Source organism: Crassostrea angulata, chromosome 1 (genome assembly GCF_025612915.1).
Source record: "Crassostrea angulata isolate pt1a10 chromosome 1, ASM2561291v2, whole genome shotgun sequence".
Lineage (NCBI taxonomy): Eukaryota > Metazoa > Mollusca > Bivalvia > Ostreida > Ostreidae > Magallana > Magallana angulata.
The window spans coordinates 41,304,492-41,327,695 of record NC_069111.1 but is presented as its reverse complement, the minus strand read 5'-3'; the positions used below and the strand labels follow the sequence as shown (position 1 = coordinate 41,327,695).

Here is a 23,204-nt window from a genome sequence, read left to right as displayed (position 1 = left end):
CGACATCGATAACATTTCGAAAAGCTCAAGAGTTCCTGCAATTCCTGCAATTATATTTTTGAACAACAGGAAAAAAACTCTTGTATATCATTTGATTAAGCGAGAGACTCCACTGTAAGTATTACACATGGTTCAATTTCAATTCTAATAATTGTTTTCATAGAGAACACGCGTTTCACATTCAAATCCGGTCTGGAGAATGTTTTGATCATTGATTCGGGAGATTTATACATATCGGAGCTAGGGTAATCTGTAATCTCCGTTGTTCATCCTATCCGAGAACGAACGTTTCAAGGATGCGACATTGTTATGCACAGATAAATGTTGGCCAGCTTGTATACGTAGTAAGCCGAGTTTGAGATACTAGTACATAAGGAACGGATATTGTCACTAACTTTGTTGCTGATTTTGTGAATTTATAGAGCAGAACTTTGAAATGCTTTGGTAAGTACTAGGAACAAATATATATCATCGACTGCTTAGTGGGGGGGGGGGGGGGTCCCTATCTGGTGTGAAATTATTATGGTAATTCATTTCATTCTGTCACAAAATTGGAACCAAAATAGCCCATGTAGTATTAGTTTAATATTTAATATTCTTGAGTTTTATAAAGAAAGGAAAGTAAACATTTTAATCCTTTTAAACACTGGAGTGACAAGTTCGTTACTGCCCTGGATGTGCGAGAAATGTTGCTGACCCAGTCTTTTATGTAGTGTAAAAATGCAAAGCCGCTTACCGGTGACCCTTGGAGAAATTACTTTAAAAATTTGCAACAAAAGAAAATGTGAAAAAGTTCAATGGACTACTCAAATTATGAAGTCTGCATCTCATCGCCCTAAATGACTTGGTACAACATAGATTAAATCCAGAAATGGTTTATTTTTTCCATGGAGACTAACACCATATATAGGCGTTTGACGTGAAAAATATTTCTTTTTATCGTAACACAATTTCCTGTATTGTAAAGAAAATTATTTCACTATGAAAAGAAAAAAAATCAACGTCAGGTGCCAGTAACCAAAATGAACTTAGAACCTGTGTTACACACGTATTGACACAAAATGTATAGGATATATAAATAATGTCAATTATGCTATATGCTATATATCTATCATAAATACAGCTCTACACACTAATCATATATATTTAGTGTATATACCCTATATTTTATTAATCATAATGCAACCCGTTACATAATATACATAGATCTAATATGTCTAATATTCATACAATTAATCCATATTTCAGTAACCGTTATGCTACACACTATAAATCTAATATATACGTAGCTGCACCCTTCAAGTTCGATACACACTTTATTGTAACAGACATTTGTGTTTATTATTGAAACCTACACACAGCTGATTACTTCCGAAAATTATCTGTAAGGCCATACCAACCTACGATAAAGTTTGTTGGATCCATTTCAGAAGGAGCAAAATAATTTTATTGGGATAAAAACTCACTAGCTGTGCAAAAATATCACTTAAATGTTGTTTTTCGTAAAGAATACATTATTGACAATTTCATTCATGCGATAAACTATCGAGCCATTGGTGTAACTTTTTACAGCGATGAAAAACACCGCGAAGAAAATCGTTATACATGTATATTTACATTTTCAAGTGTCTTTGCCTGTGATAACACTACGTATCGATTTTGTACTATATTACTCATAAAGCCAAATTGAGGCGCCAGCGGGGTTTGCTTATTTATATATACATGTATTTACATTTTCCAGTGTCTTTGCCTGTGATAACACTACATATCGATTTTGTACTATATAACCCATAATACAAATGAGGACAAATCGAGGCGCCAGCGGGGTTTGCTTATTTATATTTAAATATATAATCGTACGATGGCTTAAAATTATATAAATATAAGTAATAAGGAATCATTCTTTGAATATAATGAGATGATAATTTCGGTTGGGTGTGATCAAATCTATCATAAAGCCCTTCGGGCTTTATTGGATTTGATCCCACCCCGACCGAAATTATCACCTCATTATACTCAAAGAATGATTCCTTATTCCTTATATAAATATTCAATCGTACGATGGTTTTAAATTATATAAATATAAGTAATAAGGAATCATTCTTTGAATATTATGAGGTGATAATTTCGGTCGGGGCGTGATCAAATCTAGCTATCATAAAGCCCTTCGGGCTTTATTAGATTTGATCACGCCCCGACCGAAGTTATCACCTCATAATACTCAAAGAATGATTCCTTATTCTTATATATATATAACGCAAATAAAAAAATGTTATGCGGAAAGGTTATTCCAACACCTTTCTAAAAGGGGAAATAACGAATTTTCAAAAGACGTTATTATAATAACGCTTTTCAAAAATATGTTATGATGCAAAAAACAACGTTATGTATATAACGCATTTTCAAAAGGCATTATATTGCAAATAAAGTCATTTTAATGCAGTTCCAAGAGGCGTGTGAGAACAAATATTTTTTGAAAAAAAAAGCATCTCTCAGAATTTAGTGAATTCCTTTTGTTTATACATGTTATATGTATTGATATTATATATCAAATCAAAGAGGGTATATAATAGCGTATCACAAAGCGGTAGTACAGGCAAACAATGATCGTTTAAGACATATCCAAAAGAGTTTTCAAGCAAACTTACATTTCTTTATTCGAAACAGACGACTGAATTAAATCAAAGTACTGAAGTACTGAAAGCCGGGCTCTTTTGGTGTGTCTTTATGCATATTGTGTAGTAAAGACTGAATATCTCTCTCTCTCTCTCTCTCTCTCTCTCTCTCTCTCTCTCTCTCTCTCTCATGCTTTTAATGTCGGCAAAGCATCAGAGAGCGACCAAATTTTGTAAGCGGCTATAAACAAAAAATAAGTCTGTCTAATAGAAGTTAAAAGTTCAACAGTTGCTGCCTTGAAACAAGCATTATATATTCAATCCCCGTTCCTTCATCGTGCAGCAAAGTAGTTCATGGAAATTCATGCGCATTGTATGTGTCCAAAATGCATAGTAATGTTTTAAAAACACTTTATTAATAAGAAAACTAAAAAAGATAGACAATTCATTCGAAATTTAAAAAAAGAAACAAAATGACAACACTTTTGACAAAACGTGGCTCTTTGTGTAACTATTTGGTATAGCGGAAGCTTTACCTTGACGCTGTTTGGTTTTTTGTTTATTTGTGCTATTTATAGTAACATTTGCGATCAGAGCCCGGCTAAAAACTGGTCATATCAGCTGATAACTGGTACAGGGCCAGTATAACACCTTAAAGCTAGAACATGATAAACTGCTCTAAAACATGTAACATGGAAAGACACAGATTCTTCTTTATTTTCCAATCTCGTGTTATTTTATTCTCACATCCGGGCATTTACCACCGTAATACTGATGATACCTGATCGATCGTCTTTCGTCCGATCAGCATGTTTATTCCCTTTGTGTAGATTGAAATAATAGAATTTTTTAAGACAGTTGTCTCCTTTTGTTTACGAAAAAACCAAGATGCCGACCTTTTTTAACATTCCCTTTTGCCCTTTTGGTGGGAAAAGAAATAAGTTGATAAATGTTTGGAAAAATGTTAAATGACTTCTTAATTTCGTAATGATTCATAATCTCTTTAAACATACATGTACCATCCTTTTGATATTAAATACCTTATCTTTCGACGTCTCTTACATAAAAAACCATTACTTTTCGATTCTTAAATGTATATTGTATTAACTCACATACAAGACATATTCAATTAAGAAATAAACAGACACTTAAAAAGTTCACCGGGATGTGAACTTGGTTGGTCACGTGATCAAATCCTGTGAAGCTCAGAAGATTTGATCACGTGCCATCCAAGTATATATCCCGAAGAACTTTTTAACATTTATTGCTGTTTATTACTTATATTTACATTTGAAAAAAGCAACTCGTTCAGAATTGTTAAAACTACTGAGATTTTATTTTTACAATAATTCAACCGACAAGTGATAAACGCGTACTATGGTCATTGTGACGATGAAAAAGGTCACACGGAATTGAACGTTTTCGATATAATTCTAAAGGTTCATAAACGGGAACATATTTGCTAATGTAAATACCGGTATATCTTTTAGACGCTGTTAAACCAAAATAACAAAATATATTACGCATTTAATGCATGTCGAATTTTAGAATTTTTTATTTTTGTTTTTTAATAAACATCCTTCCTTATTTGGTGTATAGGTTTGTTTGGTTTGGTTTGTTTTTATTTTTATCGTTGTTACTAAATAACAACTGCCAAGATATATATCTACATTGTATAATATATAACAGTTCATAGGACCTAGGACCCAGCATATTTCATATCTACTACAATGGTTTCGTTAATTAAGTGTTTTGTGTTGAGTGTGAGTCAACCTATCTAGAGTGGTTGACACTGTCGTCTCAGACAGTCTATGTCCATTTCGTATCTATAAGTGTACAGCGAAGTGTCGACCCATCCATTTCCTTGTACATATATTGCTAGTCCTGGCGCTACATTAGTAAGAGGGGCGTGACATGTCCACGGAAGTTGCACATTCTTCGACCACGCTTGTTTACAAATATATATACATATGAACATGGTATGCTTTAGGTAACGATGTCCTTTCTACCAAGTTTAATATTTAGGTCACATAGGCAGAAACTGACCACTTGTGTCAAAGTGACACAATTAGTAACGGTTGTGAGACCCTCCCTCCTCGTATAATTGCAATCAAATTGAAAACATATTTGTTCAATATATAAGATGCCTCATAGTCATGGTTCTTCAGATGAGACGTAATAAAGTATAAATATATAATATGGTAAATGTACCATTACGGTGCCTTTAACGCCTTCTATCATTAAAATCGGTTAGCGCCTAAATTCATCAACAATACTCAATTCCACTCGTCGCTGATTGCGGTATTTAACATTAACACTTAATTTTAACAAAAATGCTGTCCTTGTTCGCAAACAATAATTCAAAAAGATTGGAACAATAACCGACAGTGCCTATGATTGCTCTTTCCTGCACTGGCAGTTTAATACTTGTCGATGATTTTATCGAATATGTTAATTGTGCAAAAAATGCATTGATAGGCAATGATAGAAAACATTTAAATTGTATAGATCACTTAAGTCGAGAACATTAGCAATGAGAAAAGAATGGAATGATATCATGTTATTGGATGGTGTAACCAAGGAATTTTCTGAAAAAGAAAATAACTAACCTTCTTTGATTTATGATAAAAAATAATCAATTAAATCAATTTTTATGACTTATTTGCAATGTAAAAACGGAAAATCTGATAAATTTTACTAAGAAATCAATGTGTGAGTTTTATTTTAAAATTCATTTTTTTAATTTGTCCGAACTTGCAATTAATCAATAAGATTTATTAGATTTTAAACAAAATATCAATGTTTTGGGAGGGGCGGGTTCCAGGATTATCATTGTTACGAATTTTGTCTCAAAGTAAAAAATATATTGACCTTTGAATCATCCCTTCCCCCTTTCTTAATCTACAGAAACCTCTGAAGTTGAACGCTGATAGGACTAAAGTTTATAACAGCAAAAACTGTCGCTTAGTGAACAAGGTTACAATGATAAAATATTCTCATGGGTTGTCGTTCAGTTTAACTACTAGTATTTAAAATTTTTCGTTGCGGGTCATGTCATTGGCACTAGTGTATGTAAACTGCATAATAGTAATGTAAACCACGTCCTAATATCTACATTCATTGAAGTTTGATAAATCAAGAAATTACGAGAAGAATTTCTGAAAAGAAGTTGCTGCTTTTGTTGCACTTCTGGCAAAGTAAGATCTATTAGCGTAATTAAACAGATTTTTTCTGACTTAGATTAACACTCAATGTTCCTGGAAATACATCTAGGAGTTCTTCATAAGATACATGGAAGTATATTGTTCTGATGGCATGCAATTTCCAAGGGCACCTGTTTAAACAGAAGTAAAGAAGCTATCACAATTGTTGTCTGTTATAATTCATCTGTTTCTGCGGGCATCTGGGATTCCTTCTATAAACTGTCTCTTCTGTGTATATAATATTAAGAGAGCAATATTCATGAGTGTAAAAATAGTTTTTTCTTGGCTACCTATCCTTACAAAGATCTAGGAAAGTATAAAGTGACCACAAAAGGTAAATCAAAGATCACAAGTTATGGACGGACATTTATGTTACAGTCCCGCCCGGACAAATAAATATTCCCTTCAGCTATAATCACTGGTAAAAAATGCGTTGAGCAAGTAACCAATGAGGTTAAAGCCAACGTTCTTTTACAAATGAGCGAAATATTAAAAGCTTCAGCAAAAATGAATTAATTTGAACGAATTCGATAGAACTCTTGCGGTAGTGCCAGTTGGACTTTTTGTGTAGGTGAAGGGCTGTTCATTGGTGTAATTTTTAGGGTTAGTGTTACGGCTTCCCTCTATGGGGCCCCACTCTTCGTTACGTCCATTGTAGATTATCAAGGATCATTGCAAAGGTATTCAGAGACAACGAGAGACAAAATGAGAAATAGTACAACTTAATTAGTCTCTGTCACTTATTAGGATAAATTGTGGGACTTAACTCAAAGGTAAGGGAGTGTTGTTAAACGTTCGCCTAAATTCACTTCTAAATATGTTTTAATTTGTTAAATATTTATTTATATGTTATATGTAAGAAAACTTATTATTATGAGTTAAGAACAAAACAATGTTTTTGGTCAACTGTTTAGTAAAGTCATAATTAATCAATTATGACGTTAATTCAATATTTCCAATAAATTAATTAAAACACGGATACATGTACTAGAACTTGCACTAAAGATTAGAAAAAAAACAAGGTTATCGTTCAACAATTTAATAAAGTCAAAATGAAATCATAATTTCATATTTCAAACAAATTAATTAAAACAATTATACTCAGTAGTACTCGCAGTTTTATTTTAACGTTTCTGTAAAACAGAGAACAGATTGAATCAGCGAATACCGACACATACTTCACCCGATTCTAGTTGTAAATCATACATGTTCACCAATTGCCTAAATGGAAAAAAATGTACCTGAATACAGGGCGAATTTACAACAACTGTAAACATATTATATTGCAAATATCACTCTGAAATTGGAATCATTGGTCGCCCCTATTTCAAAAGTCTACAGGCATTTCCAATTAAACGATGTTGTATTTATGCACAAAAACAACATTTGCGTTGTGCTAATTAGGATTGATGGGTGTGCTGGCTTGTTGTCAATAAAGCCTACCTGGGGATATGATCGGTCAGTAATGACTGGTTTACATCAGAACTCACTTACACTGCGACACATGACTGTGTGTGATACCTGTCCCTTGTGTGCCGGGGGTCAACTATAAGACAAAATACGGACTAAGTTTTTTTTCTCTCAAAAATATTCACGAGAATTTGTCATGATAACTCATATGCATGGAATTATTATTTGTAATCGTTGTGCAATGTTATTAAGAAATACTTGACATTATTTCAACAAAGTATACACTAATGTTAATGCGATCATGCAGTCAGTGCTGTAAATGTATACTGTGTAGACAGATGCAACAGGATATTTATAACCTTGTACATTACCACGGGTGAAATTTCAGGTAATAAAGCTACATGTATAATCATTTCAGTTTCGATGTAAACATTGTATTTACATGTTTGCTTCCTTGATATGGCGTTACGCTTTTATTTGCTTTTATAATGTGCATTTAGACAGCAGAAATCATGTGATCCATTGGAGAAAAAACATGTTTACTCACAGTAACTCTACGGAAATTTAAACTTTCAGAACACAACGAATATGGCGGATGGAATGTGTGCCAAGTGTTCCAGATACCTGCTGGTGGTCTTCAACTTCTTCTTCTGGGTGAGAACAATAGAAAATAAGTTATCAACTTCTTCTGGGTAAGAACAATAGAAAATAAGTTATCAACTTCCTCTGGGTAGGAACCATAAGTTATCATTCCTTCTGTTAGAGCCATAGTAGGTAATCAACTTCAACTGGGTAAGAACCATGAAAAATAACTTATCAATTTAAACTGGGTAAGAACCAAAGACAATAAGTTATCAAATTCAACTGGGTAAGAACCAAAGACAATAAGTTATCAACTTCATCTGGGTAAGAACCAAAGACAATAAGTTATCAAATTCAACCGGGTAAGAACCAAAGACAATAAGTTATCAACTTCTCTTAGGTAAGAATCAAAGACAATAATGTATCAACTTCATATGGGTAAGAACCAAAGACAATAAGTTATCAAATTCAACCGGGTAAGAACCAAAGACAGTAAGTTATCAACTTCTCTTAGGTAAGAATCAAAGACAATAATGTATCAACTTCATATGGGTAAGAACCAAAGACAATGAGTTATCAACGTCAACCGGGAAAGAACCAAAGACAATAAGTTATCAACTTCCCCTGGGTAAGAATCAAAGACAATAATATATCAACTTCATCTGGGTAAGAAACATAGACAATGAGTTATTAACTTCTTATTGGTAAGAACTATACACAATACAATATCAATTTATTATCAACTCCTTGGTAAGGCCATAGACAATAAGTTATCGACTACTAGGTAAGATCTAGAGATGATATATTGTCAGCTTCTTTTAAGTAGGATATATAGACTAAAGGCTATCAACTTCTCCTGGGAATCAGACATGATCAACAAGCAAATAAGACATTACTGTATCAGAATTGAAACGAGAAGAAAGTAAATGTAGATGTATACGTGCATAAGGAAATAATGAGAGAGTAATTCAGTACTTGATTTCTCCTTCAGGCGATGTGTATACATTTATATGTTAATGATATATCTATCAAAATTATTGATATCATGTAAATATGGTTGCAAAATATTGAATTAGTTTGAACAAATAAGAAAGACTGAAGTAAATTTGTATTCTTGACAAAAAATAAATCAAGAATTGGTGGCAAATTGTACATATTATATTCTCTTAAACAATTTACTTGCATATCATTTCATTGAATCTGATTCTTGATAAACCATGTGTGTTCAAGTGTCATATACAATTTTAAACAACTATTTCCCTATAAAGTCAGAGGAACGAAAAATTATACATATTGCTTAGAATGCACACAGATATATTAATTCATAATGTTAACATAGTACTACGGTAATATGCATCTTTTTTCCTGAATCATGAATGCATGATTACTTTCGAGTAGATTTTTAATGTATTTTTTAGGAATACATAAAGAATATATAATTAGTAACAATTTGAGCTTGTTGCTAATTAATCTTTAAAAATGATATACATGTAAATATCGTAAATACAATATAAAAATTAATTAGGAATAGGGAAAAAACCCTAAAAATTACGATTGGGAAATTAAAAGTTAGATATTTTAAATGATTTGAAAAATATTGCTGAAAGAAATAATTAATGCTAGAAGACAAAATGATTGAACAGAGCAGACAATCAACACTGGTTCTATTTTTTCCAGGTATCTGGATGTGGCTTGCTTGGAATCGGGATCTGGATATGTGTGGACGACAGAATTGAGGAGTTTCTTAAAAACGCCAGCATTGGATTTCCTCTGGACTGGATATATGTTTTTGCTTACGTCACAATTGGTGTGGGTGGATTCATATTTATCACTGGTTTCTGTGGTTGCTGTGGGGCCGTGCGGGAAAGCGCCTGGATGTTAGCGGGGGTAAGGACATAGTCTGATACCACGTGTTATTGGTTTAGAAAGTAAAAATTGTAAAAAAAAAAAAAAAAAAAAAAAAAAAAAAAAGTAGTTAAACCTGATTTTTTGATGTTCAAATACATATAACTATTGAAAATACCCTGTTTAAAGAATAAACTATTAATTCTAGGAAAATTCAACGATTTTTGATAATCCATAATAGAAGAACTTCAAGATTGAGTCTGTAAAAAAAGCGTTTTATTCCTTTTAAAAACATCTAAATACGAGAAGAGGATGCTTTTCTTCAAACTTTACATTTTATGTGTTACTTTGAGAATTATTTTATATCTAAAGACAATTCATGAAACGTACTAATGTACAGTAAGCATGGTCGAATTCACCACTGATATGGCCTTTCTTAGGAGACCTCAATAATCTTGTCAATTGATCATCAAATCATCAATGGAAATCTAACCAAAACAGTTTTTAATATAATATGAAATATGGAAATGTTCCATAACCAGTTATGTTATTTTATTATTATAGTTCAAAAAAATATTGATACGGATAAGATTATCGAAGTTGAATAGGTACTTAAATATAGACACCTGCTGATCTTGCATATAGTTTCCTACAATGTCGAGTACTTCCTTTATCCTTTATTTATCTCCTTATACATGTATGCCAAACACATCGACATAATGACAGATCATCAACTTCCCAGGACTCTATCAAGATTGATATATTTTAAAATCTCTATGTGGCTACATGAATGTGCCAACAGCTGGATTGGACATTTCCAAGTCACATCATCATGATTGTAGGTCATATAAAGTCTGTTTTGTTTGCTTTCCAAATTCCGGATAATAACAAATATTTTTTTTCGACTCACTTTTTCAGTATATAGGCTGTGTAGTAATAATTTTGGTTGCTGAGCTGGTTATAGGGGTGTACATTGCAGTGGAACGAAAAAATGTAAGTTTCCAACCAACACACAGAAAATACATACATCTTTATCATCCATCAAAAGCAAGATACAAAGACATTTCATACATGCGGTACAATGAGAAATTAATACCATTTTATTAATAACTCTTATACAAACTTGTAACGTTAATAACTTATGCATTAATTACACTGATTGATTGATTTCGTAACTTATTTTTTTTCTTCAAAACGTTAGTTCTGTATGATGGCTGAAAATAGCTGAACAGTAGCTATATATAATGTTAAACATTTAACAAATTTCCTTTCATGATTCAGTTGGAAGGAATGCTTAAAACTGAGCTGACACGACTTGTGAATGAATATCCCACCCACAACAACAACGTCACAATGGACTTCATTCAGAAAAACGTAAGTAGATAGTCACCACCTCAGCCACACGGTACTCAGTTTTTGTTGTCTATTGTCTCAATTTAACAACTGCACATCTGCACTTGTTGCTCCTGACGACAAGAGTGTATCATTTTATGTATTGCACTTACTATTGAAACAGTTACCATTAAATTATAGCGTAACACTATATGATTAAATGTGGAATTGTGATCCTGATCGGTGAAATGCACAACAACGTTATCTCTAACTTTCTTATTTCTAGCCTAGGATATAAAAATTATATGTAGTGTGGCATGCAGATTCACACAGCCTCATATACATGTAATTGTAGCTTATTGATATCTTTAATAGTACCATAACCACGCACACACGAACATGATACTAGAACAGGAACAACTCATATCTATCTTTAAATTGGTATATTGAAATTTCAAATTCGTAAGTTGATCACCATTTGAACCCTGGTTATGCTTACATACGAATTAAATAAAAAGGAAAGAAATTAGATTGGTACTTTATTTTGCAGTTTGACTGTTGTGGTGCAAGGAACTTTTCAGACTACAAGGAATCAAAACTTAACAACGGAACAACTACACTCTCCGTGAGTATACTTACCTTAAGCACCGAACCTTGTTCATATAAAGGAGTAATAAACTCGCTCGCACAGAGCAGCCCTATATAAAGTACAGTTTACCATACGTATGGTAAACTGTACTTTATATAGGGCTGCTCTGTGCGAACGAGTTTATTACTCCTTTATATGAACAAGGGCCAGTCAATATACGAATGTAGTTATATCATAGATACTCAACCAAACTGTAGCCTTCGCAGCACTGATTATAACATTCTATAGTTTCCAGTATCTTTATCCCTTTTTATTTACATTTTCCAGTGTCTTTGCCTGTGATAACACTACGTATCGATTTTGTACTATATAACCCATAATACAAATGACGCCAAATCGAGGCGCCAGCGAGGTTATTATTATTAATTTTTAGATATATAATCGTACGATGGCTTAAAATTATATAAATATAAGTAATAAGGAAGCATTCTTTGAATATTATGAGGTGATAATTTCGGTCTCATAATTCTCAAAGAATGATTCCTTAATCTTTATTAAATACCTGGATTTCCTCACCTAAAAGATTTGTAGTTTTTAGAATTAAATATATAGAAGCGGGTTGGTCTCTGTGGTACAAAAATGAAACTAATGCAATCCACTTTGTTTAGTTTTGGATATAACGTTAAAATCATGGTTCATCAATGAAGTTTTTCGACCCTGTTTAGTTTTGAGTTTTATGATAAAACTATTGGATCTCTTAAATATGGTAGCAATTTTCTTGCATGTCAACAGAGATATGTTGCATGTTGACATAACTTTCTTGCATGTCAACATTTTTATCTTGCATGTCAACATATTTGAAAGAAAAATAACTTGCACACAAGGAGCAGAGATATGCCACCATACTTAAACAATGAGATGACGCTAAGATTTTGTGTTTTATGATGTTGTAGCCATGGATAGTTCCGAATAGTTGTTGTAAAACAGAGAACACAGTTCAGTGCTACAGTGAGGCCAGAAATCTGGGACCTACGTATACAGAAATTAGGAGTCGGGTAGGTCGCCGTATAATCACATGTACATTGAACGACAGATGAATCTTTACAATATAAGGAAGTTTGTTTTGATCGATAAAATCAAGTTTAATGAAGTAAAACACACCTATAATAAAAACTGTCATTTCTGATTTGTTTACAGAGCTGCTTTGACAACATTATTGACTTTCTATATGAGAATGTGGTTATTTTAATATCAGTGGCTGTGGGCGTTGCCGTGGCAGAGGTGGGTGTGGTCATTGCAAAGAACATAAACATTGACATATCGCTTACACACAAAGAACATACACGTAAAACTTTTTTGGCAATTCAAGAGTAATTATTACAGCCTAGATTAAATAAAAATATGTAAGCACTGAAATAAAAAAAAAAAAACATTGAGATCTTTCTAATTCATTGAAGTATCAGATACATGACAAACTATGAACAAAAATTTTTCACAAAGGATTATGATATATATAATTATTATATCTAATGCATTGTATTACAGATCCTAGGAGTAATTTGTGCCGTCATACTATGTCAAAACAGAACGGAATACTGGGATTGGGACTGAGACTTCCGGTCACTGACGAGTTTTCGTCGGAATAGCTTCAGATGATATGTCTCAATATGTTGTGTAGAGGCAATTCGTATCTCGTATGTGGGACCACTACAAAAACTAGTCTATTGTTTATTTATGTTTCTATATCAATCATGTGAAATAGTGACGTCATTAATTGTACTGTTTGGGGATTAGACGTGATACTAAGTATTTTAGTTCGAAATATAAGTTACGTGTTTTCTTTATTTGCAGTTTTCATGCAAGGAAATCATTATCAATATTCAAACAACTTTTTGAATTTTTTTTTAAATATAATCATTAACTGATTATGCAAAATAATGATATATCATCTATTGAATTAGGGAATAAATTATATCCATCAAGTGTTCAAAAGTAACTGGCGTTATTTTCAATAGGACCCAAGTCTTTCATTTTCATGTTTTTAAAAAAAATATTTTATTACGCACATTGTTTCTATGATGCACATAACATTTATGATTACGTTATTCTGATAACTGCATCACTATAACGGCTATGATTCCTTATCAAGTTCTTGACAACCCCATTCTGTACGATTGCTCTTTGTTAAATGTTTCCTCGTTTGTTGACTATTATCAATAATGAGAAAAAAATTAAAAACATTATAAATAATTAAAGTAGTACTTTGTTTTGACTTTTTAACTCAATGAGAAAAGTGTATTTGTATTAGGGTGTATATAATTATACGTATAGTCGTATAAGATTTTGCAATATACCAAGTATGAGGATGCTTACAATAAATTATAACGTAAGTCATGAAGTATTAAAAAGATCGATAGCAAAGGCACTTGTTTCTATGTCTGGTATGAATATATTAAAAGTAAGTGTTTGGAATATATTGGTAGAGACGTATAAATACCTTAGTATTTATCCCATTTTACGTAAGAGATTTTAAATTAATTTTTTTCATACAACAACACCAACCATCTAACTAGTTTCAATCAATGACATTTTTTTTTCAAAAACTAATAATAAGTAATTTCTAAATATAAACAATAAAATATTTTCTTTGTGGTTCGTATTGGTATGAAAGAAAGTGACGAACATTGCAGAAAAAATATCAACGCGATACATATGTATTTCGTCACGTGTATTGCTCGGTACCTTCATGGCCAATGTGAACCACCGATATATGCATCCATTGGTTAATTCAAATGGGCAACCATGAAATACATATGTTTAGTGTGACAACAGAAAAACTTTTTTCAATTCCAAGTTGCAAAGCAAAAAAAAAAGTGAAGAAATACGTTCGCTGATGCTCGATTCAATTTTTGCCCACAATTTGAAATTTCTGCCATGTTTTCTAAGCAGGATATAGTCCATGCAAAATAAACTTCATTACTAATACATAAATGATTTAAATACAAGTTTCAACTTGTCTATAATTATTTTCAACCACAACCATCATAAAGGGGTCTGAAGATTTTCCAATCGAAATCAAGGACTAACGAATCAGATGACAGTTTAATCCCACTGAATGTGGACAGGCTATTCAAATTCTATTCATATCAAGTTAAACAAAATCATTAATAGTTTGATTTAATTGGCAATAACATTCAGAATTCATTTAATATTTCATTAATGCAAATTTTTGCTTTATACACATGTATTTTGTCCATAAACATGCTCCAAAACAAAAAAAACAATCAAAAAGACTTTCAGTCTCGTACATTCGTTAAACGATGTCCAATCCTCAACAATGTTCTATAACTCTATCTGAGAATGGCTCATACAATAGACTTCGCTTTTATTTCATGTTAGTGTTTCAGTGTTTGAATTACATCATGGACGTGTACGTCTGACGTCATCAAGGACTGGCTCAGTTGTATCATGAAAAAAAAGAGTTTTACACAAATATTCACGGTAATGTTTTCCATTACGACTCACCTGTACAAACATGCTGTGTTCTATTCTTATAAAATACTAAATGATACCCCGCGCAGCCGCGGGAATTACACTTGCCCTACACTTTCCGCCATGATGTCAATTAGTCAACCCGTTTCTGGGCACCTTTCTTTGGAAAGTTATTTCCATTAATACTAAAAGCGCAGTAATTGTTTCATTTCATTTATAAACCTTTTGTATTAATAGAAGTCTGATCCAAGGTATCTGCCCGCGATGCATGATGAACTCGTCCTACACTTTTCGTTAAACAGTCAATCCGCGTTCTTGGTTATTACGAAAAGACTATTGCTTAAAAGCAAAACACAGAGATGCCACATTATGGGATTAATTAGAATTAATATCAGTTAAAAATTGAACATGAGCATTTTAAAAGGAAAACGGTTTAGCATCTATGTGCTCTACTTTATCCAAAAAGTAACCAAAATAGGGCACTAAACACATGGATGGTAGAATTGTCATGACTTTTATTAGATAACAATATTTATATTAAGTAAACAAGTGTTTATGGTAAAATAGCACAAAAGGTTTATATAAGTGCAGTCGGACCTGGAAATAACAGTATCCGACCGCAAATCTTTTACTGTCAAAATTGTGCCAAATGGATTCATAGAAATCCTACCGCCAACTGAGCGGCCGCATTTTGAAAGGAATACCTCAAATAAATGGAGAAAATTACATTTCTTTAACATGTTATATGCCATGCCTGCAGAAATTTTCAAATTTGCCTCCAAATCGGAGACATGCCAAATCGGCAAAATTAAAAATTGTCTTTAAATTGGATACTTGCTAATTCAGAATATCCCAGCATGATGAGAAATATACCAACTCAAAAACAATGTGACTAACCGATTTTTTACCAACTCAACTAAATTTATTCGCTCTACTCCAAATGGACAACCTGCCCACTCTATGAAAAAATGCCAACTCGACAACTACCGGGTATATATTATCAATAATAGCAACTGACAGATTCAGATAAACTCTAACAACTTCCCTCCAAATCAGAGGTCTGCCGACTTGCTGTGTACACACTTGTACGATAAAAATACACAATCTGCAACAAATTCAATGACCATGCCAATCCACAAATCAATATGCATGATACTATACCTCAAGTAAACAAAAATTACCAATAAAAGTAGTTAAACCAACTTGCGAAAATGATATATTTATAGAGTTAATATATACAAGGGAATTTGTTTGAACCATTTTGAATGAACTGTTATAACGCATTCTTTAATGTTGTTAAATAATGAAAATTGTCTAATTTTGTAAGATGCACCCCATCAGGCAAAATTAAGGTGGGGTGAAAGGCTGAAATTTCTAGATATTTAATTGAAGCCCCACCATGATTAAGCACAAATGTAGCAATTGAGCTGTTAATGCGTTTTCTTGAAATTTCTGCAGAGATGTTTGAGATAGCATACCTCCAACATTAAGGTACGTTTCATGAACCTTTGCAGAACTGACAATGAAATACCTGCTATGTCATTTCCCTCACAATGAATGACTAAAAGATTTGGCACTGGGTACTTAACTTGCAATTCTTGGATTGCCGACAAGAGGTTACACCACCGCAGGCCTGAAACACCTTTCCGAATGATACTCATGTCTGTTCTTAAGTTTGCATTGAATTCAGGATCTTGGAAGATATGTTCTCTGGCCCTCTTTACTATGGAAGACCCAACAATCCAAATGTATTCTGAAACTTAATAAGGAACACTGTACATTGTAAATGTTGTAACCCTCTGTCACAATTTGTTGTCCCAATTAAACTAATTCTGGACTAAGATAACGTTTGTATGCATTAGATTACCATCTTCCCCTATTCTGTATTTGACTTTCAGGTATACCTGCCATATACAAATGAGTTACAGGACCTATTCTAAAAGAATGGGATTTGAATGTTTTTGTATCAACCTGTAAAAACTTATGGCACTTTTGTAAAATGCTAGAAAATTAAAATGATGTTAAGGCTTGGCATTAATATGACAAAAAGTGGGCCTAATTGGCTTGACCTACACTGCAAGTAAGAGTTAAGAAACTGAAAGCATACATTTGATTCTGGGGATTTCGTGATGGTGATAGTTGTACCACTACCAAACTGATCAGTCTTGGAATATCTTAAAAACAAGTGAATTGTATCTGAATCAATGTATGTATCTGATAACTGCAGTATTTTCTCAACAGAACTGTGCCGAGTCAGTGTTATCTCCCCAACTCTGAACATACCAAAAAAATGCTAGGGAAAAAGCAGCACCAAACAAGTGACTTTCATACAACGATTTTGTCAAATTAGGTAAAGCGCTCAATATTTTATTCAACATTGAGTATGTAATGGAACTTCTGATATCTTGCGTAGGATTTTGCCGTCTAAAACTTGTCAACATGTTTTGAACAATAAAGGCCTTAACTGTATTATGATACCCATGCAACTGCAAGAAAAAACTCAGGCCTGCCAAATATGACTTGGCAGTAGAATAACTTAAATTTCATGCAAAAAGATAGGCCAAAATTTTTTATTGATTTCTGATACAGCGGAAAAAGGTCAAAAACGGTTTGAAGGGACACAAGAATTCCGGATTATAATCATTAAAACAATCAAAGTCTTTCTACATAACATTGTTTATCTTGATTACCCCGTTCTGGAAAGTTCTCAAGCGAATGTGTATCAAAATTAAAATCGCCCACTAAAGAAACGAATTGACTCATTTTATTTATTCAACATTTGTCAAATCTTAACGGCGATGTATTCTCTAAATAGGCTCACAGTAAATACATTCACTCTTTTCATAATCATTCAATATTATTTCATTGCAAGTATAAATTTTGATGCAAACTATCCCTGACTTGGATCCGCCAAACGGTGTCCACCATCTTACTCTCATTTTTGCTATTTCGAGCTTGTTTATATAAAATGAAAGTAGGTTTTTTATTAATTTCACAATAATAACTTATCAGTTAAAATTCAATTATACCTTCCGGACATCATCACGCATGTGTTCAAATACCAAAGGTGCAAGCAAGTACTCTGGTGCAGGCATTTGGTAGTTTTTTTTGCAAAATGCCTTAATTTATAAGTAAAGATTTCTTTAATTTCAATATCAATTAATATACATGTACATGTATATCATATGTAAAATACTTAACATCTTTAGAAATAAAATCTTATTGAAAACGGGTGAGTAAAATAACATGAAAAGAAGGGGGATTAGGGATAATGGGAAATGGATTTGCCGAACCTTTCGCATTCAAAGCTGCTTTTTTTTTAAAATCAGAAATTAGAATATGACACAGTATGCATTTGCCTTTCAGTACTAACAGTACTCTGATTTTAATGTATGAAGAATATGCAAACAGACACGAAGCATCGTTTTTGAAAGTGTGCCCGGGGGGGATGGGGGGAATGGGAATCCCCCCCCCTCCCCGATGCTACGTGCCTGTCGAAGGAATATGTTTGATATGGTCAACTATCCAACTTTCAAATTACATCAGATCACGCTGACATTCTACATCTAGAAAATTCATTCGAGATTAGAAGTTCGAAATATGAGATTCGAGAGCATGTACGGACGATCTCTGTTTAGAACGGTTTGATGTCGCTATGAAATAGGTTTCCAGATTCATGATTTTATTAGTTAATTAATATATCAAATCTCGAATTTTGAATCTCGTATTTCAAATTTTAATTCTCGTATAAGCCTTCTGGCCTATTTAACAACCAGATTAAACTTTATTTCTTTATTAGTCTTTGAACAAACATGTAAAGAATTTCTTACAAATTCAAGTTACATTAATGGATGTCTAACTATTAGGCTATCGGTGATATGATTTTGCTTTTGTTTTTTTAATAGTGTGATAAAGTCTGACGTCCTTTGTAATTTCATGTATAATTCCTTTCGTTTGAGACCTTAATACAAATGAGTCTTTCCAAGTTTTTTGGTTGCAGTAAAGAAATCTATTCTTAATTACAAATTAGGCTTCTATGATATACATATACATGTATGTTACAAATGTAAACTTCGATCCAATTTTGAATAGAAATCGCATTTGTTGATAAGCTTTAAACATACTTGATTTATAACCCCAGAAACTTACATATCAATCACATGTACTCAGTAAACGTAACAGTACTATACTTACGTATTCATTCATCTTGTCAGTGCACTTAAAGAGCGCTTATCACTGAGTATTGTTTTAATGGAGAAACTGAATTATGCCCCTTGACATAGCGATAGAACATAGTCTAAAGGACATGAATATGTAGGGATTTACTAAAGGAAAATAAAAATAAGTTTTAATTGTTTGCAGTTTTCGGATTTCTAAACTGATCGTTAAACCAAATTCATTATTTAAGCATTACCATCTTTTTTAATGATAACTACCAATAATCACACTTATCTCCGAATGAAAGAGATATCGAATATTGCTGCAGTCATCAAATTCAACATGTTAATAAAACATTTACTAGAATTTACAATAGTTCATCGCTACATCATTCATGTGTCTTTTACTAATTAACAATATTTAATGGTCAATGAGTCCATGACTGTCATGGACTCATTAAAAATTAAAAATTGTTAATTAGTAAAAGACACATGTGTAAATATTGGAAGATTTAACTCATTTTAACAAATTATCTGTACACATTTAATTTCAAGCTCAATCTGAATACAATGACTTAAAAATATTTAATATTATTGCTTTGCAAATTTTATCGATTCGTATATGTTTTGTATATCAATAATAATATTATGCAATTGCTGTTTTTATCTATTTAGGTCATTACAATGATTTGGCTACACAAGAACTACAATATTTATCGAGTCACATGCTCGAGGTGAATATTGTAAATCAGTTTTAAAGTAGCTTATTCAATGTATTGATATAAAAACAACCCAGCAACAATAGTTTTCTCATATGATACCGTGAAAAATAGATTCCAGACTTATAGAATTGAGTGTTATCAAACGAGAAAAACTTCCATCATCTTTAAGTAGTTTCAAGTTTTTGTAAGTCAGGTAAAAGTCATAACCGAACACAGTGAGAAACGCAAAATTTCATTGGATGACTGGAATGATAAAATAAATCCAATGTTACATTCGCCTAGTAGATCCCGTACAAGTGAATATAAGGTTAAAACATTTCTAGATTGTTGGAAACGGATATCAGCCAATCAGATGCCAGAGACCAATTAGTTATCTAACTACAATATAATGGTTATAAGTCACATAAATCCTAACCGCCATGTTGGATTATCATCAATGGTTTTTTTCATTGACGCCATTTTAAACTAAACCGCCAAACCGATCATCTACAAACAACTTATAGCGATCAATAGTGTACATGTACTTTCGATTATGTCCTGGAGATGAACAAGTCTAGAGATTAAGATTATCGACATTTCCATTCATCATACTAATTGTACATGTGTTTAACGATTATTTTACAACAGAGTATTACCTAATCTACCGTTACATGCAATTTTTCACAATGTATGATTTCTGTGTAAATTGTATTTTCTTAAAATTGGGATCTTGATACATGTAATAGTTATTTATTAGTGACATTTTATTATACATTGAATGATATTGTTTTAAAGTTTTATTTAAAAATCAGAAGTCAAAACTGGAGTCGAGATTATTCCAAATATCATCTGACTAAAATGATGAAATAAATCCAATGTATTACATTCACCAAGTAGATCCCGTACAAGTGACGTTTTTAAATCATTTCTAGATTGTTGGAAACGGATATCAGGCAATCAGAAAGCTAGCAATCAATCATATGATAACGTATAATATATCTATATAAAAGATTCTAAACTCGTGCCCAAGTCAAACTGAATATTTGTTCAATAAAAATTTGTTCAAATCAAACCATATATATATATATATAACAAATAGAAAGAGATTTGTACTACATGTATATAAGATAGAGTGTACATAAATTTCTACTGGTGATTTATACTAGTATTTGAATATGCTTTGTATTTGATTTTTAATGTCTTTGTACGATTCAAAGGACAGTGTCCATTCCCATTTTATACATTTAAACATTCTGGAAAAAAGAGTCCTTTATAAAAAAATATTTAAATTAGATTACATTTTCAAATAGGTATTGTGGATCTTTAGTTTAATGCATGTAGAATGACAATTAAAACACTTTATTATCTGATGAATAAACCGACCATGCATTCAGTCTCCTTATGGAGATTTGAATGAACAAAATATATAGTAGCGGTAATTTATTGTACCTATCCATATAAAAATTCTACATGCACATTATAAATACCAATAGTACAATACCTAACAATGGACTTCATTCAAATGAGTTGCTTTGATCATTGGCATCATCCTATAACAACAAATCATGCTTTCAAAATTTTGATAAATGTCCGCGAGCCGCTCGTAAACCTTCAGATGCCAGAGAGCTATTAGTTATCTAACTACAACTTAATGGTTAAAGCAGCTGCATCATAAGTCACATAAATCCCAACCGCCATGTTGAATTGTCATTAGAATAATCATCAATGTTTTTTCCACTGATGCCATTTTAAACCAACCCGCCAAACCGATCATCTAGAAACAACTTATAGCGATCAATAGTGTACATGTACTTTCGATTACTAGTATGTCCTGGAGATGAACAAGTCTAGAGATTAAGATTATCGACATTTCCATTTATCATACTAATTGTACATGTGTTTAACGATAATTTTACAACAGCGTTTTACCTAAATCTACCGTTACAAACAGGTTTTTGCAATGTATGAATTTCTGTGTAAATTGTATTTTTTAAAATTGTGATACGTGCAATAATTATCTATTAGTGACATTTTAATATATTTTGAATAATATTGTTTTAAAGTTTTATTTAAAAAACAGAAGTCAAAACTAGAATTGGGATTTATTCAAATATCGTCTGATTCTTTTTGTAATATTGACCAATTAATGATAAGAAATTAAATCAATATAACATAAAACTCAGCACAACTTTAATAAGCAATTTATTTAATTCATCATTTCAATAATTTTCTTTAATACAACAAAAATGTAAACGATATCAGTCAGTGTAACATTATTTAATGTTCTTCTTGACCATATTATTTTTCTTTTATTTGTTTTCACTTGTTCAAATTTTTACTATGGTTAACTCTTGTGCGCATTGCAAATCAATTTCGTATAACCTCTGTCAAGTTATACAAAATGTTTTGACCGTAATTTTAGCATTTTTGTGCAATAAATTTTTTTAGTAAAAAACATGAACCGGTAAATAGAAAAAGTAAGAGTTTGAAAAAATTCAAACAAAAAAAAACTTGAAATTTGCAGCAGACAATACATTTTCCCCAGTAAACCAGATTATAGTGCAAGTAAAACAATGAATAAATGTGCAATTTTTATTTGATGAATAAGTTGGGAGCGGGAATCCAGGAAGAAGTAAGCGCGCCCAACGGATTGCGTAAATAAACCACGATCTTGTGACAAATTGACATCTATTGTACGTGTACTGGACAGGCCGAGTCATTACTCTGGATAAGTGGAGCAAATTATTCCGGATTTCCATCTGTGTAATGATAAAAACGAACATTTTTTGAAGTTCATACCGAAAACAAAACTTCAGGGTTTTTTTCTTAAGAGGATAAATTCAAATTAGAAATTAAAAAAAAAACACTTTTTTTTTTGGTATCATATTTTTAATTTTGTCATCTTGACACACAACTGGTTTATGTTACTCTTTGAACTATTTCAGCCGGATATTTCTATCAAAACTTTATAGTTCAAAGGTTATCCTGTCTTAGATTTGTTCTAAGCGATGCATCATTTTCAGGCATTATCATACGTCATTATGTCTCCGCGGAAATGTACTCTTGTTAAACATTGATTCACATGTTGGCCTGTCCAGAAAACACAGAAAACAATCACACCCGAAAATCAGATATTAAACACACACACAAATTGTCATTATGTAAACAAAAGTGTTTCTGCACTGCAGCTAACAAGAGTTCTGACGACACGCCTTCAAGACAATAGGTGGCGATGTATAGGGGCCTAGGGATACAATAAACGTCACAATAGACAGTGC

At 32.2% G+C, this 23,204-nt stretch overlaps 1 protein-coding gene across 3 annotated transcripts; it reads left to right on the top strand.

Annotated features, from left to right (window-relative positions):
* The first annotated feature begins 185 nt into the window (after window positions 1-185).
* On the top strand, window positions 186-13,835 carry LOC128167213 (tetraspanin-9-like). Of its 3 annotated transcripts, none has more exons than XM_052832802.1 (9): window positions 186-444; window positions 7,805-7,882; window positions 9,488-9,697; window positions 10,574-10,648; window positions 10,937-11,029; window positions 11,538-11,612; window positions 12,530-12,631; window positions 12,774-12,857; window positions 13,122-13,835. In XM_052832802.1, the coding sequence occupies exons 2-9, from the start codon at window positions 7,817-7,819 to the stop codon at window positions 13,185-13,187; spliced, it is 771 nt and encodes a 256-aa protein (XP_052688762.1). In that variant the 5' UTR covers window positions 186-444; window positions 7,805-7,816; the 3' UTR covers window positions 13,188-13,835. The 3 variants fall into 3 exon arrangements, with proteins under 3 accessions (XP_052688762.1, XP_052688756.1, XP_052688772.1); XM_052832796.1 differs by lacking the exon at window positions 186-444 and adding an exon at window positions 6,291-6,591; XM_052832812.1 differs by lacking the exon at window positions 186-444 and adding an exon at window positions 7,352-7,616.
* The last annotated feature ends 9,369 nt before the right edge of the window (window positions 13,836-23,204 follow it).

Coding starts and splice junctions, on each gene's coding strand:
- LOC128167213 (XM_052832802.1), top strand. CDS start 7,817: ATGGCGGATGGAATGTGTGCCAAGTGTTCCAGATACCTGCTGGTGGTC. Junction 10,649..10,936: donor TTGCAGTGGAACGAAAAAAT/GTAAGTTTCCAA, acceptor TTCATGATTCAG/TTGGAAGGAATGCTTAAAAC. Junction 11,030..11,537: donor TGGACTTCATTCAGAAAAAC/GTAAGTAGATAG, acceptor TTTATTTTGCAG/TTTGACTGTTGTGGTGCAAG.